This window comes from Scyliorhinus torazame, chromosome X, assembly GCF_047496885.1.
Source record: "Scyliorhinus torazame isolate Kashiwa2021f chromosome X, sScyTor2.1, whole genome shotgun sequence".
NCBI lineage: Eukaryota > Metazoa > Chordata > Chondrichthyes > Carcharhiniformes > Scyliorhinidae > Scyliorhinus > Scyliorhinus torazame.
The window spans coordinates 24,892,170-24,917,062 of record NC_092738.1 but is presented as its reverse complement, the minus strand read 5'-3'; the positions used below and the strand labels follow the sequence as shown (position 1 = coordinate 24,917,062).

Here is a 24,893-nt window from a genome sequence, read left to right as displayed (position 1 = left end):
AGCCATGGGCTGATCGGTTGCAGACAAGGTGGCTCCCGCTTGGAGGCTTAACTGGGTGGGAGGGCCAAAAGCTAACGTGTTTTGGTGGGAAACAGGACAAAGAAATTGAAATTTGTTGGTTTCGCCTCTGATGTGGAATGTCAGCGGGTTACAATACCAGGCAGAAATCGAATAAAGCCCCCGTTCAGGGGTTGGATGACCCTCGCAGGGAAGTATGGCGGAACTGGCTGTCGTCATCGTCGCCCTCCCTACTGCCCATGGAGCAGTTAATGGAGATTATCTTGGGAGAATTTAAGAAGCACCGGCAGGAGATGCAAGAGGAGGACCTGCCCAGGGTGTTCGAGGCAGCAGAGCTCCTCTTGGCGGGGCTTTGGAGAGGGTGGAGAAGCGAATGGAGTCGCAGGGCACGATGATTCAGGAAGTGGAAAGGGGATCTCAGGCCACAGCGATCATGTCTCTGGATGCAGAGGTAACAAGGCTGGCAGAGGCCCACACAGTGTTGAAGGCCAGAGTGGATAACTAGGAAAATCATTCCAGGCGTCAAAACTTAATAGTTAGGCTGCCAGCGGGGGTCGAGGGTACGATGCCACGTCTACGTGACGAAGATGTTCGTGAAGCAGGTTGAGGAGGGAGTCTTCGAGAAAACCCCGAAGGCGAATCGGGCCCACCAGTTGCTGTGTCAGAGGCAGAGAGCTGCAGAACCACTGTGGGTAGTGATCATCGGTTGCTTAAGTTCCAGTCGAAGGAGCGGATTTTGAGGTGGCCGAAATTCACACGGGATGGTAACTGGGAGGATCATCCGATATGTATATATCAGGATATTGGGGCCGACCTGGCCAAACATCGAGTGGTGAGAGGTGGCTGGTTGGGTGGAGCGTTCAAAGGGAAGAGGGGCGAGTGGGCCAGGAGGAGGGGCAGCAAACTGGTGACACAGGTGTCTTTGTGGTTAGGTGTAGGTGGGGACGGAAGAGGCGGCCATCTTGCGTGGGCCTGACCTCGAGGGGAGCTTAGACCTAGCGAGATCGCCATATTAGGTTGGCGTGGCGGACCTTGGCAGATGAGCAGGTTCAGAGACTGCCCGGTAAGGATGGTGACATGGAATGCGAGGGTGTTGAATGGCCCAGCAGTTAAACAATCCCAAGTGTTTGCTCATCTGAAGAGCTTGAAGGCAGACGTTACCTTCCTGCAGGAGACACATTTAAGGGTGAAGGATCAGACGAGGCTAAGGAAGGGATGGGTGGGGCAGGCGTTCTACTCAGGTTTTGATTCAAAGTCAAGAGGGTTTGCGATTCCTGTTCAATAAGAGGGTGGCTTTCACAGTGGTCAGCATAGTCCTGCACCCGGGGGGCCATTTTGCGATGGTGAGAAGAGTGCTGGCGGGGGCCTCGGTAGTCTTAGTTAACATTTATGCACCCAATTGGGACGACACGGAGTTTAGTAAGAAGGTGCTGGCAGCCATCCCGGACCTTGATTCGCATCAAACTCCCGAGGATTGTGGGGGAGGAATATACAGCAATAGTGATATAGGACCACACGCCATATTATGTGGACGTGAGGTTAGACAGCTCGAGCCCAGCGACAACCGTGGAGATTAGATTTGGCGCTCCCGGCAGACAAGGAGTTTTGCGAGAAGGTAGCATCGGCCATGGAGAACTATGTGGAGCTTAATCAGAATAGGGAGGTTTCGCCCTCCGCGTTCTGGGAAGCACTGAAGGTAATATTCATTTGTACCACACAGATAATGTTGGGAGGGTGGAAAGGCAACAGTTGCTATCCTGGAAGTGGATCGGTGGTATTCAGCAGCCCCGACAAAAGAGAGAGAGGTTGCAGGTGGAGTTTGAACTGGTATCGATTGGGAACGCGGTGAGCCAACTGCATCGCTCGCGGGTGTATTCTATGAATGAGAAGGCTAGCTGTCTATTAGCTCATCAGTTGAGACGACATGCAGCTACACGAGAGATAGCGCAGGTTAGGGACGAGGTGGGAGGGCTGGCGACGGCTCCGAATAAAAATCAATGTAACATTTGACATATTTTAACGGAGATTGTATAGGTCCGAGCCCTTGGCGGAGGATTCGGAGATTACTTCCCAGTGGAGAGCGGGAGGGGACAGGGGTTGGAGGTGCCATTAGGACTGCAGGAGATAATGGAATGTATTGGGTCTGTGCAATCGTGGAAGGCACCAGGGCCCAACTTCAATAAGCTATTTGCAGCTTCACCGGCACATCTACTGGGGATGCATAACGAGTTGTTGGCACAGGGGTATTGCCAGACACACTGGCTCAGGCATCCATCTCCCCGATTCCAAAGAAGGATAAGGATCCGGTGGAATGTGGGTCATATAGGCCCATCGCCTTGTTGAACACAGATCTGAAGGTGCAAGCAAAGGTCTTGGTGCAGCATCTGGAGGGTCAGCATTCCAAATGTGGTCGCAGAGAATCAGACCGGCTTTGTGAATGGGGCGTGAATGGGGCAACAGTTGTCGAGTAACATTAGGTGGCTCTTGAACGTGGTCATGGCCACATCGAGGGGGAAGGTGCCAGGAGTAATTATTTCTATGGACGCGGAGAAGGCTTTCGACCGGGTGGAGTGGAGATACCTTGAAATCCTGGAACGGTTTGGGTTTGGGCCAATGTTTATCTCATGGGTGAGATCGTCATATACCACCCACATGGCGAGTGAAAACACAAAAGTGCTGCGTTCGGGTTATTTCCAGCTGCATATGGGCACGTGACAGGGATGCCCGCTGTCCCTATTGTTACTTGCATTAGCTATTGAACCCCTGGCCATTGCACTTAGATCATCGAAGGAACAGAGTGGCACGTAGGGAGCACAGGGTGTCCCTTTATGCGGACTATTTGTCATTGTACGTTTCGGACCCGCTCACATGCATGGGGAGGATAATGGGGTTGTTAAGGAAGTTTGGATCATTCTCAGGGTACAAACGTAACGTGGCCAAGAGTGAGGTCTTGCCAGTGAATTACCTGGGTAGGTGTGCAGACTTGAGAACCTTGCCATTCAAGCTGACCAAAACAAAATTCAGGTATCTTGAAAATTCAGGCACATGAGTGGGCCACAGTTCACAAATTGAACTTGGCCAGCCTGGTGGAGAGGGGACCTGAAGTGGTGGGATGCTCTCCCGCTTTCCTTGGCGGGTAGAGCACAGACCGTAAAAATGAACATTCTCACAAAGTTCCCATGTCTGTTTCAGTCTCTCCCGATTTTCCTCCCTAAAGCATTCCTTGGGAGGGCGGTTAATTCTGCCATTTGTGTGGGTGGTTAAGTCACCTAGGATCCGGAGAGCCATCTTGCAATGGGGACGTTGTTCGGGGGGGCTGGCGCTGCCAAGCTTATTGTATCATTAGTGGGCAGCGAATGTAGAAAAGGTCTGGCTAGGGTCTTTTTAAAAATAAATTTAGAGTACCCAATTACTTTTTTCCAATTAAGGGGCAATTTAGCGTGGCCAATCCACCTAACCTGCACATCTTTGGGTTGTGGGGGTGAGGCCCACGCAAACACGGGGAGAATGTGCAAGCTCCACACGGACAGTGACCCGGGACCGGGATCAAACCTGGGACCTCAGCGCCGTGAGACTGCAGTGCTAACCACTGCGCCACCCGCTGTCTATAATATGGTTGCCCGTGTATTTTATGATTGCGGAAACTTTTGTATTGTTTAGAATAAAAAATATATATATCTTAAATTAATTAAAGGTAGACATAGGCACCTGGTAAGAAAAGTGAGGAGCAATCTTTCCCCTCAAGAGAATTATGGAAGACTGCCATTTATCACAGATAATCAGCCACTGGGGCACGGTAACGCAGTGGTTCGCACTGCTGCCGCATAGCGGCAGGAACCCGGGTTCAAATCCGGCCCTGGGTCACTGTGTGGAGTTTGCACATTCTCCCTGTGTCTGCGTGGGTCTCACCCCCACAACCCAAAGATGTGCACGGTAGGTGGATTGGCCATGCTAAATTGCCCCTTAATTTAAATTATTTTTAAAAAAAATTTTTTTTAAAAAGAGTTTGCATTTGCACATTCTCTCCATGTCTGTGTGCCCTTCCTCCGTGTGCTCCAGTTTCCTTCCATAATCCAAAGATGTGCAGGTTAGGTGGATTGGCCATGCTAAATTGCCCCCAAGTGTCCAAAGATGTGTATGTTACCAAAGAGAAAATGCTGGAAAATCTCAGCAGGTCTGGCAGCATCTGTAGGGAGAGAAAAGAGCTCACGTTTCGAGTCCAGATGACCCTTTGTCAAAGCATGTGTATGTTAGGTGGGTTATGGGGATAGGGCCTATGTCGGGTGCTGTTTCAGAGGGTCGATGCAGACTCTATGGGTCAAATGGCCCACCCCTGCACTGCAGGAGGTCGATGACTCTGCTGGATTAAATGTATGAGAATGGTGGATTTTCCTCGCTCAGAAACATGGAGGAATGCCCTCAGATCCCCAGGAACCTCCTGTACTTTTCCCTCCTCTTACCTGCACTGCTCCTTGTAATGCTCTTTCAAAACAGGCTTTGATGGTTCTTCTTGCTTTGAGCAACTACGAGATGCAGACGGATCAGCTTCTTCATCTTCTGCTAAACAACTAGTTTCAGCAGAGTCAACGTTCATAGCTGTAACAGAAAATGAAATTGTTCTATCAATCCTGAATGCATTATAAATTAACACCATTTGGGAAATACAATTTGCAACCTCATTACTAACTTTTCACACGTTTTAAACTAAAACCAGTTAATTTCATTAACTATGGATTATAACGTTTTGTCACTCTAGGTGAATATATCATCCAGGTGAGTATGGTTGCCACCTACACCAGGAATTGTTTACAAGCTGACTCTAGAATAATTTTTCCATTTCTTTTAAAATAGGTAGCAAACATGCCAAGTTGAACAGGATATCTAGACGTAATTTGCTGAGAATCGTAAAAGAGCTAAAAATGCATCACAGGCCAAAATGAGAACAACGATGCACGAATGGGATTTTTATGTAGCAACTGGACTCGATTGTACATTTCTTTGTTCTTTAAGATTGTAGTTTAGTCGGGCAGTATGGTCGGCACGGGCTTGGAGGGCCGAAGGGCCTGTTCCTGTGCTGTACATTTCTTTGTTCTTTGTTTGTTCTTTGATTCACAGAAGAATTCATATCCAAGCATTCTTACTCGCTTGTTGGAATTCTACATACAGATGTATTATAACCTGCTACCTGAATGACTCAACGGATCAAAATGCGAGCAAGACATAACCGTGGTTTCTGGTCCAAATTAGCTGGTCTTTGCCACTGCAGCAGGACTGGTGTGATAAATGGCCTCAACATCCTGGGATTTTAAAGAGGGGGGGAATGGGGGGAGAGAGAGAGAGAGACACCCAAGATCACCTTAACGTGGTGGAAAGGATTGCATGCACCCATCTTGATGGAAGTACAACTCCTAGTAAAGCCACCCAAATCAGGCAGATCAAAAGAAACCAGACTGAAGACACTCTGCCAATCCACTGGTGAATCGGACGAATGATCTGTCCATGGAAAAATGTTACAGAAACAAACCAGAAACAAGATAATGCAAAGATAAACATCAACACAGTCTGCTGGACATAAAGGTGATGCTCTAAGCGAAATCAAGTATCTTGATCTGGACAAACAGCAGTAAGCAGACTAACTAACTAATTTAAACAACCGGCTCTTCAAGAGGTAGCTTTGGCACAGTGGGCTTAATGGTCCTCTTGTAATGGGCTTAATGTGGGTGGCATGGTGGCGCAGTGGTTGGCACGGCTGCCTCCCGGCGCCGAGGACCTGGGTTTGATCCCGGCCCTGGGTCACTGTCCGTGTGGAGTTTGCACATTCTCCCCGTGTCTACATGGGTCTCACTCCCACAACCCAAAGATGTGCAGAGTAGGTGGATTGGCCACGCTAAATTGCCCCTCAATTGGAAAAATTAAAAAGAAACGTTCCCTTCGGTGCTGCAAATGCTTATGATTCTACACTAGCATTTGTGCTTTATTTGAAAACACTATTTAGTAAATGTGTTTGGCTGTTGAAACATGTCAAAGACGAGCAGAGCATTATTATGCAACCTTCTGAAGAGAAAGATCACGTGCAAGCATTATACAACTAATAACAGAAGTAAATTGAAAAAGATTTTGTCCGTGAGATGAATTTCCCCAGATCTCCTGGCAAGTGAAAACATCCTCTGGGTTAAAGGGGGTCACCTACAAATGCAGCAAGAAACGTAGAAGTCAAAAAATACCAGTGTGAATTAAAAACCCAAAGAAACACAAATCCTTCAGGTTTCTCTCCACTGACTAAAGTTGACAATATGTACAGTATAGAGTTCATGTACATTGCCAATAATAAAAGTACACAAATAAGTTAAGGTTATCATGTAAGCAGCCACTTTGCACACACAGATTTGCATCAAAGAAAAGCTTACAAAAGACTTCAGGGATTCAAAAGAAAACAGGTTCTATTTACTGTGAATTATAACTTGGTCTGCATTTTCCACCATAGATTGTGTTGCAATATAACTTACACATCACAAAAATGTTAATTATATCAGTATGTTTTTCAGGGACAAAATATTCTGAAAATATCAGGCCATCCTAAAAGAAGTAACTACAGAGATAGTGGATGTATTGGTTATAATTTTCCAAAACTCCTTGGATTCTGGAGAAGTACCGGAGGATTGGGAAAGTGCCAAAGTGGCACCCCTATTCAAAATGGGAGGGAGGCAAAAAGCAGATTACTATAGGGCTATTAGTGTAACATCTATTGTTCAAAAAATGTTGGAATCAATTAGTAAGGAAGCAATAGCAACACATCTGCTGGATTAGATTATGATTTTCCAGTCAGTATGGTTCCATGAAAGGGAAATCGGGTCTGACTAATTTATTAGAGTTTTTTGAGGAAGTCTCCAACCAGAATGGATGGAGAGAAAACGGTAGATGTGTTGTATTGGGACTTCCAGAAGGCGTTCAACAAGGTACCTCACAAAAGGTTAAGTCATAAGAGCCCACGGTGTTGGAGGTAGTATTTTGGCATGGATAGAGAATTGGCTAATGGGCAGGAAACAGCGAGTGGGGATAAGGGGTTCTTTTTCAGGTTGGTAACCTGTGACCAGTGGGGTTCCACAGGTTTCAGTGTTGGGACCGACACTGTTTACAATTTATATTAATGACTTGGAGGAAGGAAGCGAATGTACTGTAGCCAAATTTGCAATGGAAAGTAGATGCAAAGGCAAATTACAAGAGGGATACAAACAGCTTGCAAAGAGATATTGATAGGTTAAGTGGGCAGAAAATTAGCAAATGGAGCATAATGTGGGAAAAGTTGTTCATTTTGGAAGGGAGAACAAAAGAACAGTTACTTAAGTGGAGAGAAAAAACTGCAGAAAGCTGCAAACACAAAGGGACTTTGGGGGGGGGGGGTACCACCTGTGCACGAAACGCTGAAAGCTAGCACACAGGTCTAGCAGGCAATCAGGAAGGCTAATGGAATGTTGGCCTTTATTTCCAGGGGGTTGGAGTATAATCGGGAAGTCTTGCTGCAACTGTACAAGGTACTGGGGAGACCACATCTGGCATACTGCGAGCAGTTTGGTCCCCTTATTTCAGGAAAGGTATTATTTACTTGGAGGCGGTTCAGAGAAGGTTCACGAGGATGATCCCTGGCACGGAGGGATTGTCTTATGAGCAAAGGTTAAATGGGTTGGGATTCACTGGATGTTGGAAGAATGAGGCAATCTCATTGAAACATATAGGATTAAGGGGCTTGACAGGGTAAATGCTGAGTGTGTTTCCCCTTGTGGGAAAGTCTAGGACCCGAGAGCATAGTCTCAGAATAAATGGGTGGCAATTCAACACTGAGATGAGGAGGAATTTCTTCTCTCAGAGGGTTGAGTGTCTTTGGAACTCCTTGCCACAGAGAGCTGTGGGGGGCAGAGTCCTTGTGTATATTTAAGGCTGTGATAGATAGGTGATCAAAAAGGGAATCAAGGGTTATGTGGAAAGGGCAGGAAAGTGAATGTGAGGAATGTCGGATCAGCTATGGTCCTAGCAAGCTCGAGGGGTTGAACGGCCTACACCTGTTCCTATTACTTATGGTCTTATGACTTTGTTAATGATACCCAGCTTGCACATTTAGTTGTTAAACTCAAACTTGACTACCTGGTCCATTAGTAACAACACATGAACCATGTTGGCAGCACATCATTTTCCATGCTCATGTAGAAAGGTCCCAGGGCAGCACGGTGGCACAGTGGTTAGCATTGCTGCATCACACGCCGAGGTCCCAGGTTCAATCACGGCTCTGGGTCACTGTCCGTGTGGAGTTTGCACATTCTCCCAGTGTCTGCGTGGGTTTCGCCTCCACAACCCAAAAGATGTGCAGGCTAGGTGGATTGGCCATGCTAAATTGCCCCTTAATTGGAAAAAATGAATTGGGTACTCTAAATTTTAAAAAATGTGGAACGGCCCTGCAGCGAGTAGATTACAGGCGATTTGGTCCTCCTTGCTCAAAGCTTGGCAAGTGGACTCAAAATGAGGGCTAAGCATCGTCTTGTTCAACAACATTGTACACATGTTAAGGGTCTTTCATGTAGAAAATATACCAAGATGCTTTATGGGATGAGGAAGAGAAGGCACTTTTAAAAAAAGTAATGGTTGCTACGCAGCGAGAGGTGATCAAAGATTTGGTTGAAACAACTTTTTTTGAAGATCATCTGTAAATATAGAGAAATAGAAGTGGAGGGCATCACGGAGTAGGTCCCAAGCTGTCTGAGGCCTCTGCCACCAGCAGTGACCAAAATGGAAAGGGACGAGGACAGTGAAGTAGAGAATGCACAGAAGGCCAGAAAAGGAGGATCAAAGGATATAGAAGCAGATGAAAGATTGGAACAGACGTGGAAGTAGGCAAGACGAGGTGAGGTAGTGGACAAATTGGAAGATGAGCATTGAGATATTGTATTCAGTGTGTAGAGGGGACAGGAGCCAGAGTGTCAAAAGGAAAATGGATATACGCTTGTAATGTTCTATGTTTCTAGGGAACAGGGGAGACAGGAGTGTGAATAAGGGTTTAGTTGTGGTTGAAGGAGTAGTGTGTTGCAGAGGTGAAAGTAAATAGTCCTGGAAATAGGCAAAATATGGGGTTTGAACAGGCTGCCACATTTTGCAAGGACCGATTCAACCTGACCAAACAGCCATGGGGAAGGACAAAGTTAATGGCAAAGCAGGAGAGTGAGCTGCAGGAGCTCAAAGCAAGGGCACCAATCTTCCCAATATTCAACTGAAGGCAATCTGACTTTTGCAAGCTGCAGAGAACCAACATTATCACCCTGCATGCAAAAGATCATTTCAAAATATTGCCAAGAAGCATTTCCTGTATCTTGGCAATCTATTTAGCTGTTGATCAATTTATTTATTGAGTTTGACCCTTCAATTGAGTATGGACTGGCTAAGAAGTGTCTTTGAAGCCGACTGGAAGTGGCAGCAGTATGCGGGTCAACGAACACCATTTTGAATCATAGAAATGATTGACCACAAAGATAATTTTTCATGGCTATTGTTTCAGTGCATCTACAAAAGGATACTGAATTGCATGGGTCTGCGTGACCCAGACTTTCGCACGGTCAACAGTCATTCTTGATGCCAACCGCAATTAGGCAGGCTGGAGATGCAATTTACCACTGAACTGTCATGCAAGATGTAGTGAACCGCATTTCATGGGTCAAGTTTATTGCTGCACATTAGTACAATCGGACTGCCTTTGGTTAGTCAGAAGGGGTTGAAAGAGTCTACAATTACTGTAAATTGGACAAATAAAATCACAGAGTTAACAAGATTTCCTGGTGTTGGGATGGGGTTGCTGGGGCCTGCATATCTGAATTTTAAAAAAACTCCCATGTAAATACCCAAAGATGCAACACGCAATTGAACGTTAGAAGGTCACACGATCTGATGGCAGAGGTGTCTGTGACTTAGAGATAGTGATGAATAGGTAGAATGGCGACAGCCTAGATAGGAAAGCTGATGAGATCAATTGCAATACAGTATTTTAATACTGATGCTGCTCCCAAGTGGTCAGGTTTTGATTGACAAGCCTCAAGTACACACAGATTTAGTACAGAATGCGCACATGCAAACACATTACATCAACAATGAGCCATACCTGTGGCACTTGAGCAATTATCCTCATTACTCGATTCCATTCCATCCATACTGCACTCTTTTTCCAGAACCCTCACCCCTTACGGAAATACCTGAAAAATAAATTGGAGACAGTTTTGCATCGAAACATATGGGATTTTTTAAAATTTAAATCATTTTATTGGCATTTCTCATATTTACAAACAATTGTATATATACACATCACATTTTTCGTGCCCGCGTTAATTTACTTTATTGTACACAAGAGGTTTATTTTGTCTTTCATTTAATTGATCCTATATACATTTCGCCGCCCTCTGGATCGGTCTAGTTTCCCCCCCCTTAACTTACTCCTCGTTGCTGGCCTCAAACTGGTTTTGGAACTGGCCGACAAACTGCCCAAGTATCCAGGAAGCCTTCCTCCGACCCTCGGATGGCATACTTAATCTTCTCCAGGTGGAGACATTCCGAAAGGTCAGTGAGCCAGTCTGCAGCTCTGGGTGGTGCTACTGATCGCCAGCTGAGCAGGATTCTCCAGCGTGCGATTAGGGAAGCGAAAGCGAGGGCGTCAGCCCCCTTCCCATGTGTAGTTCTGGCTGCTCTGATACCCAGAAGACTGCCACAATCGGGCATGACTTCACCCTCACCCCCACAACCTTGGACATTGTCTCAGAGAAGGCTGTCCAGAACCCAGCAAGTTTGGGTGTGGTTGGCCGGGCCCCTCTGGCACCGCTCACATTTGTCCTCCACCTCCGGGAAGAACCTGCTCATTCGGGTTCTGGTCAGGTGCGCTCTGTGCACCACTTTGAGCTGCATGAGGATTAGCCTTGCGCAGGAGGAAGTGCAGTTCGCCCTGCTCAGTGCTTCGCTCCAGAGTCCCCACCCTACCTCTGTCCCCAGTTCGTCCTCCCAATTTTGTCTTGTCTCGTCTAGTGGTGTTCGAGCTCTGTCCAGTAACTGTCCGTATATTTTCCCACATAGCCCCCTCTTCTTGTTGCTTGTACCTATCGGGTCCTCTAGTAGTGTGGTTTATGGGGTCCTGGGGTACCCTACTGTCTCTTTGCAGAGAAAGCGTTTTATTTGGAAATGTCTCATTTCCTGTCCTTTTGCTAGTTTCCACTTCTTCATCAGTTCGTCCCATGTCGCCAGTCTGTGCCCTACGTAGAAGTCCCCGACCGTCAATGTGCCCCCGTCCCGCCTCCATCTTTTGAAGGTGGTATCCAGCATGGCTGGGGGGAATCTGTGATTGCCGCAGATGGGAGCCATGGGGGACATTTTAGTTATCCGGAAGTGTTGTCTCAGCTGGGTCCACATTCTCAGCGTGGCCGCTACCACTGGGCTCGTTGTGTACATTGTTGAGTGGGCATATGGCATTTTGAGAGCATAAAGATACCAGATAGCACTTTTCTTTTTTGAAGGTGGGGGAAATGAAGAAGCTGATTCCATCTCTCAAAATACGGCTTCATATCCTTGATAAATAATTTCCAGAACAACCTTTACCAACCAAATGTACTCAACATTGAGCAGCATTTAAAAAACAAACAAATCTGGAACTAGCCAACTACCGTGATCCAATAACTTTTAAAAAAGCAATCACGTTATTGCTTGAAAAAACAAAGTTAGCTTCAGTGCAGTACACCGGAACAGTATTCGACAATTAGGCCCCTCGAGCCCATCATTCAATTAGATCATGGTTGATCTATGTCTTAGCTCCATCAACCTGCCTCGGGAAGTTACTTCCAATTTAAAGGACATGGCTGTATTACTATAGAGTTGATCGGTGGCATTGAGAGGAGTTACAAATTTCACAAATCAGCGACTAAAATGAAAAGTAAATGAGCAGTAACAGACTCGAGATGGAGACAGAAGCCCATTAATTTTACAGATGTTGGCAAGATGTTTTGTTTCTCACCTTGCCTGTGCAGGAAACTAACTTGCCCCTGACTAGGTGGTAAATGTTTGCAAATTACACACATTAAACGGGAGGAAAATCAAACCCCATACCTGTTCCACCATTTAACAACATCATGGCTAATCTGCATCTTAACTCCATTTATCCACCTCCGTTCCAGATCAGCTAATACCCGAGGATCAACTTCAGTTTTTAAATATCCCATTGACCAAACCTCAGCCACTCTTCTCTCTCTCTCCCTCTCCCTCTCCTGCCCCCCCCCCCCCCCCCCCCCCACCCCTAATTCTCTCTACCCGGTCATACCCTTTGATCATCTTTAACACCTCAAATTAGGTCGCCCTTAACCTCAAGAGTCACACAGACTCGGAACGTTAACTTGATTTCTCTCTCCACAGATGCTGCCCGACCTGCTGAGCATTTCCAGCACTTTGCTTTTGTTTCACCCTTAATCTACTATACACAAGTGAATACATAACCAGGCCTATGTAACCAATTCCATCCATAGAATCCCTAGTGAAGAAAAGTGGTCATTCGACCATCGAGTCTGCACCGACCCTCTGAAAGAACACCCTACCTAGGCCCACTCCCCCACTCTATCCCCATAACCTAACCTGCACATCTTTGGGGTGTTGGAGGAATTCAGAGCACCCAGAGGAAGCCCACGCAGGCACGGGGAGAACTTGCAAACTCCACACAGCCATCTAAGGCCGAATCCAAACCTGGGTCCCTGATGCAGCAGTGCTAATCACTAATTCCACGTGCTTGCGCTTTATTTTTGAGGTTCTTGTGTGGAACCTTATCAAATACCTTCTGCTAGCCCATATAAATAGCGCACTCCCTTATCTGCCCACTTTCCAAGCAGATCACTATTCAGTTGGCTGACTCCATAGGTTGGCAATTTGGGGCTGGTTTAGCACACTGGGCTAAATAGCTGGCTTTTAAAGCAGACCAAGGCAGGCCAGCAGCAGGGTTCGATTCCTGTAGCAGCCTCCCCGAACAGGCGCCGGAATGTGGCGACTAGGGGCTTTTCACAGTAACTTCATTGAAGACCACTTGTGACAATAAGCGATTTTCATTTCATTTTTTCATGAAAAAGTACTGAACAGAAAATAGACCACAAAGGAGGTAATCCAGCCTTCCTATTTGTGTAAACATCCCAAAATGGTGCAAAAGTGAAGAAAATGGAAAATAACTGGTGTCTTATTAGCTTTCTACCAATATTTTACGTTATGTGACAGCAACATTACACAATCAAGAGGATTTGTTCAGTCTATATCTCTCTATTCACCAATATGATCTACAAGAGCTCAGAAATCATGATTTGTAAAGATGTGTATTTATTAATCTAGACACCAACTCCTCCCCTTCACCTCCTTCCTGCCACACCTCCTCTGCCTTATGACTTAAAACATCTTTGTTGTTATCTCTCCGAGCTCCCACCAATCACTGACGTTCTACTTTGTTCCAGCTGCTACACCACCTCTTTCTCATACAGTATATAACCCAACACATTTCTCCCTCTCAACTCTGAAGAGTCTTACAGACGCAAAATGCCAACTCTATTTTCTCTCTCCACAGATGCTGCCAGACCTGCTGGGCTTTCCCAGCATTTTCTGTTTTTTCACCGACTCCTCGCCCCACCTTTACACTTGAACCTCATGCCAACAAGTGAGATATATTCTCCTTATTAACTTCTTTTTAGGGTAGTGGATTGGTATCCAATTCACTCCACAATCAGTCTGGAAACAAAATGCACCTTTGTGACAGGAAAAGAAGATAGAAACTAAAGTCATGAGAACGAGAGCCAAATCAAAGCACCTTGCAAAACTAAAGCTAGCTACCAAGGTCATCATTGCGGGATAACTTTACAAAACTGAATTGCGGGTGCATAAGGCTCGACTACAAAATTTGAATCTAAGTGGACACCTCATTAAGTTACCAGGTACAATTTGCTTATAGAAATCAACAACCAATTTGGCCAAACTAATGACACCAAACTGGCTGGGTGGAAAGAGGGACAGAGAGAGCAGAATTTTAATGGGGCAGCAAGGAAATGACAAAAACATGTCAGATGGGAGGAAGTACAATATTGGAGTAGTTAATGGAGTGGCTGCAAATGTTTTTGAGTTGATAGACTTATCACTTGGTCATTGCAGAGCACCAACTAATAAAGCAAAAAACGTTGATCTATGCTGACCGTAGAAGTCTACGGCTGCCATGTCAAACCTCCACAGAATTCTGGCCATGCCATCTATCAATTACCGCAGTTAGTTAATATCGCAAAGACACAAGGGAAATATCAAAGTCCAAGTGGGGGTGGAGGACAGCCACAAGGTTGATCCCAAACATCAGAGCATGAGCTGTAAATAAAATTCTAAATGGACTGTTGTTCTAAACCAAAAATGCAGGGAACGGGGAAATAAATACAAACAAATAAAAGACAATGGAGCAATGATCAATATTTGGAATAGTCTTCCAAGTAGGACAGTGAAGCAATAACCGGAAGTCAGTTAGATGCCATGATGGATGGGGACCGTAGATCTTTACGGTAGGGTGAGCTAAATGTGTCAAGTGGCTTCATTCATCTACACTTGTGATCTTTCTGAACTGCACATATGCATACCAAAATGCTGTCATGCAGAGCATCATAGTGAGGAGCTGGTGTAGCTAGCCAATCAGCTGGTCAAATCACTGTCTATTTTAAAACTGTCCTTTTGTACATCACAATCATTACCAGGAAAGGCTCACAGTTCATGTAACATTACTTGATTTTGAAAAGCAGGGATTCTTCCTCTCCCCCCGTGTTGCAACGTAACTTACTTTCTCTGGTGCAGGAGGGCAAAGTGTGATGAATACCCTGAAAAGATGACTTTTGATGATCAAAATGTTGATGGGTACATATTGGTGAGGAAAATAGAAATCAAGTTCATCTTTGTCAAAAACAGAATAGTCCAAATCAAATTTGCACAGAGTGGCTATTTCTCCTGTTCACTATTTGCAGCAAAACCTTAAATGTGTTTTATCCATGCATTTAAAATGTGACTACAAACAGTAAACAGAATTATTTAACCCATTGTTATTTATATGCAGTTTACAACCTGCTTCACTATAAACTTCGGGGCGGCACGGTAGCATAGTGGTTAGCAAAATTGCTTTACAGCTCCAGGGTTCCAGGTTCGATTCCCGGCTGGGTCACTGTCTGTGTGGAGTCTGCACGTTCGCCCCGTGTGTTTCCTCCCACAGTCCAAAGATGTGCAGGTTAGGTGGATTGGCCGTGATAAATTGCCTTCAGAGTCTAAAATTGCCCTTAGGGTTGGTTGAATGGGGTTACTGGGTTATGGGGTTAGGGTGGTGTGGGCTTGGGTAGGATGCTCTTTCCAAGAGCCGGTGCAGACTCGATGGGCCGAATGGCCTCCCTCCTGCACTGTAAATTTTATGATTCTATGAAATAGTCAAAACATAGATTTGCAGGCCAGTTTTAAAAAAAACTATACTACACAACTAAAATTAATAGCAAAATTAAACAGACATCAATTGAGAGTCATGAAATTGGGAAAGAGTTTGATGATAGGGCGGTACGGTGGCACAGTGGTTAGCAGTGCTGCCTCACAGTGCCAGGGACCTCGGATCAATTCCGGTCACTGTCTGTGTGGAGTTTGCACAATCTTCCCATGTCTGGCTGGGTTTCCTCCGGGTGCTACGGCTTTCTCGCACAGTTCAAAGATGTGCGGGTTAGGTGGATTGGTCATGCTAATAGTGTCCGGGGATGTGCAGGTTCGGTTTTGGGGTTACAGGGATAGGACAGGGGTTTCAGGGATAGGACAGGGAGAATGGGCGAGTGGAAATGTGTAGAGTGTTCTTTCAAAGGGTTGATGCAGACTCGATAGGCCGAATGGCCTCCTTCTGCACTGTAGGGATTCTATGATTATTTTTCACTGAAACTAGTACAAAACGTCTTCAGCCTAAACAGTTCAGGAAGTGTACTGTCTCGGCCTAAAGTTGTCTGTTAATTAGCAATTAAAAACAAGCATTTGCGTAGGACACCGAAAAAGCTTCCCAAATTTCTCCCTATTTGCAGCTCTACTCGAGTTATATCATGCATACTTGAAAATTAACAAATGAATTCACACATACGCTATACATACAAAAAAATTATTTTGAGGATCTAGATGGTACAAAACGTTTGTACAAGTGTAGTATCTTTCGAATTTCAATTCAAATTCAGCCCAAAATGACTGGATCAAAGTCTCCTCTCTCTGCCAGCTGTAAGGGACCTATATGAAATGAATTCAGCGGAATTATACCAGGCATAAGTCCACACAACATATTTTCCATGATCAGACACCATCTTGCAGTCTCACTCAAAGGCCACAAGGACGGTTAGTGCAGTTAATGCAAATATCATACCAGCAGAGTTGGAGGCTGACCTGGGAGTGCTTGATGTTGACACTAGATTCACAAAGGCAAAAGCATTTAATATAGCTACACTTAGATCGCTCACTTTTATGAACTAAAAAGCACGAAATGGTAATTAATTGGAACAACACTTTGGAATCCATTCAGAAAAAATGCCTTTTTAAAAAAAACTATTCAGCATGAAATTGGGGAATAGTTCAAAAATCTTTCACTGAAACTAGCACAAAACATTTATACAAATGTGTGCACGCATATATTATGGCAATTCCACATGCGGAGTAGTTCAGAATTAGAAGTCATAAATATAACATAGTCACTAATAAATCCAGTCACTCATAAGTCCAATAAAAATTCAAGAAATGTTTCTGTTTCACCCAGAAAGTTGTGAGAATGTGAACTTGCTACCCACAAGTAGCAAGACAAATAGCACAGATACACTTAAGATGAATCAAGTCAAGTACATGTGACCAAAAAAAAGGTTATGGGAATGACTCTGGGGTGTCATGTGAGAGTACCTTTTAAGAAATGGGTGTTTACTGGACGCCAAATTGTTGGCAAAGGTACTGGCATCGAGGATAGAGGACTGTGTCCCGGGGGTGGTGCACGAAGACCAGACAGGGTTCGTAAAAGGGAGACAACTGAATGTTAACGTGCGACGACTATTAGGGGTGATAATGATGCCCCCAGTGGAGGGGGAGGCAGAGATAGTGGCGGCAATGGACGCAGAGAAGGCATTTGATAGGGTGGAGTGGGAGTATTTATGGGAAGTGTTAAGGAGGTTTGGGTTTGGGAACGGGTTTATTATCTGGGTTAGACTTCTTTATGGGGCTCCAACGGCAAGCGTAGTTACAGGTCGACATAGATCGGAGTATTTCCAACTATATAGGGGAACAAGACAGGGATGCCCGCTGTCTCCATTGTTGTTCGCGTTGGCAATTGAACCTCTGGCCATGGCGTTGAGAGACTCCAGGAAATGGAGAGGGGTGATTAGAGGGGGAGAAGAACACCGAGTCTCGTTATACGCGGATGACCTATTTTGTTATACGTGTCGGACCCAGCGGGGGGATGATAGAGGTTATGCAAATTTTGAGGGGGTTCGGGGATTTCTCGGGGTATAGGCTAAACATGGGGAAGAGTGAATTATTTGTGATACATCCAGGGGACCAGAGTAGAGAGATAGAAGGCTTGCCTCTAAGGAAAGTGGAAAGAAACTTCCGATACCTGGGGATTCAGATCGCTAGGAGCTGGGGAACCTTGCACAGACTTAATCTGACACGGTTGGTAGAACAAATGGAGGAGGACTTCAAGAGGTGGGTCATGCAGCCTCTATCGCTGGCAGGCAGGGTGCAAGCAATTAAGATGATGGTCCTCCCGAGGTTCTTATTTGTATTTCAATGTCTCCCTATACTAATCCCCAAGACCTTTTTTAATAAAATAGACAGGAGCATCACGAGCTTCGTGTGGGCAGGGAAAGTTCCGAGAGTAAGGAGGGGGTTCCTTCAGCGTTGTAGGGACAGAGGAGGATTGGCACTACCGAACTTGGGCGATTACTATTGGGCCGCCAATGTGGCAATGATACGTAAATGGATGATGGAGGGTGAGGGAGCGGCGTGGAAAAGACTGGAGAGAAAGTCCTGCAAAGGGACGAGTTTAGAGGCGCTGGTGACGGCGCCGCTACCGATCTCACCTAAAAAGTTTACCACGAACCCGGTGGTGGCGGCAACATTGAATATCTGGGGACAGTGGAGGCGACAGAGGGGTGCGGGGAGCCCTGGTGGGGTCCCCAATCAGGAACAACCATAGGTTCGCCCCAGGAAGAATGGATGGAGGATTTCAGAGCTGGTACCAGTTGGGAATTAGGAGGGTGGGAGATTTATTTATAGATGGGACTTTTGCGAGCTTGGGAGCATTGGAGGAAAAGTATAAGTTGCCCCGGGGAAATTTCTTGAGATATATGCAGGTGAGGGCGTTTACTAGACAACAGGTGAGGGAATTTCCGTTGCTCCCGACACAGGGGATACAGGACAGGGTGCTTTCAGGGATGTGGGTCGGAGAGGGCAAGGTGTCAGAGATTTACCGAGAGATGAGGGAAGAGGGAGAGGAGTCGGTGGGCGAACTAAAAGGAAAGTGGGAAGAAGAACTAGGGGAGGAGATAGAGGAGGGTATGTGGGCTGATGCCCTAAGCAGGGTAAATTCCTCTTCCTCATGCGCCAGGCTTAGCCTGATTCAATTTAAGGTGCTACATAGAGCACACATAACGGGAGCAAGATTGAGCAGGTTCTTTGGAGTGGAGGACAAATGTGGGAGGTGTGGCGGGAGCCCGGCAAACCACGCACATATGTTTTGGGCGTGCCCGGCACTGGAAGGGTATTGGAAGGGAGTGACGGGAGTGATTTCGCGGGTGGTGAAGGCCCGGGTCAAACCAGGCTGGGGGTTAGCTCTATTTGGAGTTGCGGAAGAGCCGGGAGTGCAGGAGGCGAAAGAGGCCGACGTTGTGGCCTTTGCGTCTCTAGTAGCCCGGCGCAGGATCCTACTCATGTGGAAGGAGGCGAAACCCCCCGGACTGGAGGCCTGGGTAAATGATATGGCGGGGTTCATTAAACTGGAACAGATAAAGTTTGCCCTGAGAGGATCGGCTCAAGGGTTCACCAGGCGGTGGCAGCCATTTCTCGACTACCTAGGGGAACGTTAGAGGGAAGACAGATGACCAGCAGCAGCAACCCAGGGGGGGGGGGGGGGGTTAGTTTAGTTTAGGTCAAAGATAAAGGGGTTTTGTTACTTGTGTATTGCTAAAAATTTCTGTATTGTTATTGTTGCGTTTGCTTTGTAAGAGGGGAAAAATTGTTGTTTGGGAAAAAAATTTCAATAAAACATATTAAAAAAAAAAAAGAAATGGGTGTTTATTATATAGCTGCAGTGAAGTCAGAGTGTGGGTGGAGCTGGGCTGTCTGTTTTTACTTTCGTTTTTGAGCTGGCAGCTAGTGTGTGTTTAGTTTAGTTTTCAGAGTTGGAGCTGCATCCAGCCAAACAAGGTGTAATATTGATCTCTCTCTGCATGAAAAGAATGTCTTCAGATCACTTGCTAATTTAAAAGTGATAACTGCTCTCAGGAGAGAATTTAAATCTGCTTTGTTAAAGAGGGTATTTGTCTTATGGATGTTACTAGGAAAGATTACGGGTTACTTATAGAGTACTGTATTCTTTGGGGGAAGTATTTGAGTTGATAGTTGCTAAGATGTTTACTGTGTGTTTATAAAATGTTAACTGGGTTCCTTCCGGGTGCGGCAATGCGGAGCTGAGCCGCACGATTCGGCAGCTCCCGCTACCACGGACTTTCGGACTCGCTAGAAGAGCCCCAACGGAATTTTTTCTGAAACTAACCCGTGGGGAAGGTAAGAGGGAGGTCCCCCTCCAACCTGTATGAAACGGACTCGAAGTGCAACGGCCACAAAAGTGGCATTGAAGCAACGGGAAAAACCGGGGGGAAAAGACAAAATGGCGGCGGCCAGAGACAAAGGTGAGCTGCAGGAGCTGGAGCAGCGGGAAGGACCGGGGAAGAAAGATAGAATGGCGGCGGCCAGAGACAAAGTGGAGATGCAGGAGTTTATTAGGCACTGCTTCGAGGAGCATCGCGAGGAGATGCGTAAGGAAATGCTGGCTCCTATGCTTTCGGCAATCGAAGGACTAGGGATCACCCAGAAGGCCCACGAGGTTCAGATCCAGGAGGTACAAAAAAATAGTTGGTCAGAACGAGGACGAGATCTCGGGCCTGGTGGCGAGAGTGGAGCAGAACGAGGCGCTACACAGGAGGTGGGCGGGAAGACTGGAAGACCTGGAGAACAGGTCGAGGAGAAAGAATCTGCGGATCCTGGGTCTCCCTGAAGGAGCGGAGGGGGCCGATACCGGGGCATACGCGAGGACGATGCTCGGGGCGATGATGGGCAAGGAGGCCCCTTCGAGGCCGCTGGAGTTGGACGGGGCACACCGGGTGCTGGCGAGGAGGCCCCGGGCAAATGAGCTGCCAAGAGCGATGGTGGTGAGGTTCCACCGGTTCACGGACAGAGAGTGGGTCCTGAAATGGGCCAAGAAGGAGCGGAGCAGTAAGTGGGACAATGCAGAGATCCGAATATACCCGGACTGGAGCACGGAGGTTGCAAAGCGGAGAGCGGGTTTCAACCGGGCCAAATCGGTGTTGCACCGGAAAGAAGTGAAATTCGGAATGCTGCAGCCGGCGTGACCGTGGGTCACATACAAGGGCCAACACGCCTGAAGAGGCGTGGACATTTATACAAACCAAAAAGTTGGACTCTAACTGAGGGTTTGTGAGGGTGGGGGGGATATTTGAGGTTTGATGTGTGATGGTTGTTGTATATAGGGGGTCAATTACACGCAGGAAATGTTACATGGGTTGGGGGAGAGACAAGGACGCGACAGGAGCTGCGCCAGAGGGGGCGGAGCGGGGTTTGGTTTTTCCCGCGCGCGGGAAGAAAGGTGGGAGGGGGAACTCCCACATGGGGAGGTCAATGGGATAGCGGGGGTAGCCGGGGTCAGGTGTCAGCTGACTTACGGGAGTGACATGGGGGGAGCAAAAAAGCTAGGCAGGGGTCTGGGGGGGGGGGGGGGGGGGGGGGGGGGGGTTGCTGCTGCACTGGCCGAAAGGGAATGGGATATAGAAGAGGTGGTCGGGACGGGGGTCCGGGGACTGGAGGGCGAGGGAGGCGTGGACACGGGACTGGCCCAGAAAAGGAGATGGCTAGTCGGCAGGGGGGGGGCGGGGGTGAGAGCCCCTTCAAACCGGCTGATAACGTGGAACGTGAGGGGGCTGAATGGGCCGGTGAAGAGGGCTCGAGTGTTCGCCCACTTAAAGGGACTGAAGGCGGACGTGGTCATGCTCCAAGAGACTCACCTGAAGGTGGCGGACCAGGTCAGGTTAAGAAAGGGATGGGTAGGACAGGTATTTGAGGCCAAGACTATTGAGGTGGACAATGGAGGGCGATATGTAATGGTGAACGGTAGGCTGCAGGGGACGTGGGTGGTGTTGGTAAACGTGTACGCCCTGAACTGGGATGATGCAGGATTCATGAAGCGCATGTTGGGGCGCATTCCGGACCTGGAGAAAGGAGGCCTGATAATGGGAGGGGACTTCAATACAGTGTTGGACCCAGCACTGGACCGCTCCAAATCAAGGACTGGAAAGAGGCCGGCGGCGGCCAAGGTACTTAGGAGGTTTATGGATCAGATGGGGGGAGTGGACTCATGGCGGTTTGCAAGGCCGCAGGCCAGGGAATTTTCTTTCTTTTCCCATGTACACAAAGCCTACTCCCGGATAGATTTTTTTGTTCTGGGCAGGGCGCTCATCCCGAGGGTGGAGGGGACGGAGTATTCGGTCATAGCCGTTTCGGACCATGCCCCGCACTGGGTGGAACTGGAGCTGTGAGAGGAGAAGGACCAACGCCCGCTGTGGCGGCTGGATGTGGGACTGCTGGCGGACGAGATGGTGTGTGGGAAGGTGAGGGGGTGTATCGAAAGGTACTTGGAGGCCAACGACAACAGGGAGGTGCGGGTAGGGGTGGTATGGGAGGCGTTGAAGGCGGTGGTCAGGGGAGAGCTAATCTCCATTAGGGGTCACAGAAGAAGACAGAGGGCATGGAAAGGGAGAGGTTAGTGGGGGAGATTTTGAGAGTGGACAGGAGATACGTAGAGGCCCCGGAGGAAAGTTTACTTGGGGAAAGACAGCGGCTCCAGACGGAGTTTGACCTGTTGACCACAGGGAAGGCGGAGACACAGTGGAGGAAAGCGCAGGGGGCGACCTATAAGTATGGGGAAAAAGGCTAGTCGGATGCTGGCACACCAGCTCCGTAAAAGGATTGCAGCGAGGGAAATAGGGGGAGTCAAAGATGGAAGGGGAGCCCCGGTTCGGAGTGCGACGAAAATAAACGACGTATTTAAGGCCTTCTATGAAGAGCTGTACAGATCCCAGTCCCCAACGGGGGAAGAGGGTATGAGACGATTCCTAGACCAGCTGAGATTCCCGAGGGTGGAGGAGCAAGAAGTGGCTGGTCTGGGGGGCACCAATCGGGTTCGAGGAGCTGAGCAAGGGTTTGGGGAGCATGCAGGCGGGGAAGGCCCCGGGGCCGGACGGGTTCCCGGTGGAGTTCTACAGGAAGTACGTAGACCTGTTGGCCCCGCTACTAGTGAGGACCTTTAATGAGGTGAGAGAGGTGGGGACCCTACCTCCGACAATGTCGGAAGCGACAATTTCTTTGATCCTAAAGCGGAACAAGGACCCACTGCAATGTGGATCGTACAGGCCGATCTCGCTCCTTAATGGGGATGCAAAGTTGCTGGCAAAAGTGCTGGCCAGGAGGATCATGATGGGACATGTTACCGCTCTCGCTGGCGGGTAGAGTGCAGTCGGTCAAAATGGTGGTCCTTCCGAGGTTTTTGTTTGTGTTTCAGTGCCTTCCCATCGTGATCACTAAGGCCTTTTTTAAGAGAGTAGGCAGGAGTATTATGGCGTTTGTGTGGGCAAATAAGACCCCGAGGGTAAGGAGTGGGTCCCTGGAACTCAGTAGGGACCGAGGAGGGTTGGCGCTGCCAAACCTGGGGAGCTACTACTGGGCAGCAAATGTGTTAATGATCCGCAAGTGGGTTATGGAGGGAGAGGGGGCGGCATGGAAGAGGATGGAGATGGCGTCCTGCAAAGGAACGAGTCTGGGGGAGTTGGTGACGGCACCTCTGCCGCTCTCGCCGACAAAGTATACCACGAGCCCGGTGGTGGCGGCAACGCTAAGGATCTGGGGCCAGTGGAGACGGCACAGGGGTGCAATGGGAGCATCGGTGTGGTCCCCGATCAGGGGTAATCATTGGTTTGTCCCGGGGAAGATGGACGGGGGGTTCCAGAGCTGGCATCGGGCGGGGATCAGAAGAATGGGGGACCTGTTCATTGACGGAACGTTTGCGAGCCTAGGGGCACTAGAGGAGAAGTTTGAGTTACCCCCGGGAAATGCCTTTAGATATATGCAGGTGAGGGCTTTTGTAAGGCGTCAGGTGAGGGAATTCCCGTTGCTCCCGGCACAAGAAATTCAAGACAGGGTGATCTCGGGCGCATGGGTCAGGGAGGGCAAGGTGTCGGAAATACACCAGGAGATGAAAGAAGAAGGGGAGGTGCTGGTAGAAGAGTTGAAGGGTAAATGGGAGGAGGAGCTGGGGGAGGAGATCGAGGAAGATCTGTGGGCGGATGCCCTAGGTAGGGTTAATTCCTCCTCCTAGTGTGCCAGGCTCAGCCTGATACAATTTAAGGTGGTTCACAGAGCTCACCTGACGGGGGCGAGGTTGAGCAGGTTCTTTGGGGTAGAGGACAGATGTGGAAGGTGCTCAGGGAGCCCGGCGAACCATGTCCATATGTTTTGGTCATGCCCGGCACTGGAGGGGTTCTGGAGAGGAGTGGCGGGAGCAATATCTCAGGTGGTGAAAGTCCGGGTCAAGCCAAGCTGGGGGGTAGCAATATTTGGAGTAGTGGACGAACCGGGAGTGCAGGAGGCAAAAGAGGCCGGTATCCTGGCCTTTGCGTCCCTAGTAGCCCGGCGAAGGATCTTGCTAATGTGGAAGGAGGCGAAGCCCCCCAGCGTGGAGGCCTGGATAAACGATATGGCTGGGTTCATAAAGTTCGAGAGGATTAAGTTCGCCCTGAGAGGGTCTGCGCAGGGGTTCTACAGGCGGTGGCAACCGTTCCTAGACTATCTCGCGGAGCGTTAGAGGAGGGTTGGTCAGCAGCAGCAGCAACCTGGGGGGGGGGGGGGGGGGGGGGGAGAATGTCCGGGGAGTTGGGGGGCGTGGATGAGCAAGAGATAATATGAAGAGTCGGGGAAACTGGCACGTACGGGAGAGAGCCAGTGCACAAAGCTAAGTAAATATATTATTTTGCCATGTATATATCTTGTTCCGCGCGATTTCTCGTTTTTTTTAATACGGGGGGGGGGTTATTGTTTGAAAGGGAGAACAGTGGTGTTAAAAACTTTAATAAATATATATATTTTTTTATAAAATGTTAACTGGATTCATAGAATAAACATTGTTTTGTTTTAAAAACACTTTAGATCTCTGTTGCATCACACCTGAGAGTGGGCCCTTGTGCTCCCCATATCCAAAATCTATTAAAAGTTGTGGGTCAGGTGAACTCCATGATACACTTTGGGGTTCTCTGAACCCTGGCCCGTAATAGGGATTAGATGGAAACAGGCTTATGTGGAGCATAAAACGGACAAAATCCAGCTGAATTCTGTAAATTCTATTTTGTTCCTAACCATTTTTAAAATATGCATCCCACTTCTCCATAATTACCCAAAACCTCTTAGTATCACAATTGTAACCACATACTCTTCTCTCTGCAGGTGGAAGAGGGGACTGTTCTAACACGAATTTGATTCAA

The 24,893-nt window shown here is 47.8% G+C and overlaps 1 protein-coding gene across 21 annotated transcripts in view; it reads right to left on the bottom strand.

The window, feature by feature from the left end:
* The window catches only part of kmt2d (lysine (K)-specific methyltransferase 2D), a 306,604-nt gene that overhangs the window by 234,385 nt on the left and 47,326 nt on the right, over nucleotides 1–24,893 (bottom strand). For all 21 annotated transcript variants that reach the window (XM_072493795.1, XM_072493792.1, XM_072493808.1 and 18 more), the window contains 2 exons: nucleotides 10,157–10,247; nucleotides 4,479–4,614 (listed from right to left, as the gene is read on the bottom strand). In XM_072493795.1, the coding sequence (XP_072349896.1) occupies nucleotides 4,479–4,614; nucleotides 10,157–10,205 (185 nt within the window). In that variant the 5' untranslated portion in view covers nucleotides 10,206–10,247. The remainder of the gene's footprint in view (nucleotides 1–4,478; nucleotides 4,615–10,156; nucleotides 10,248–24,893) is intronic.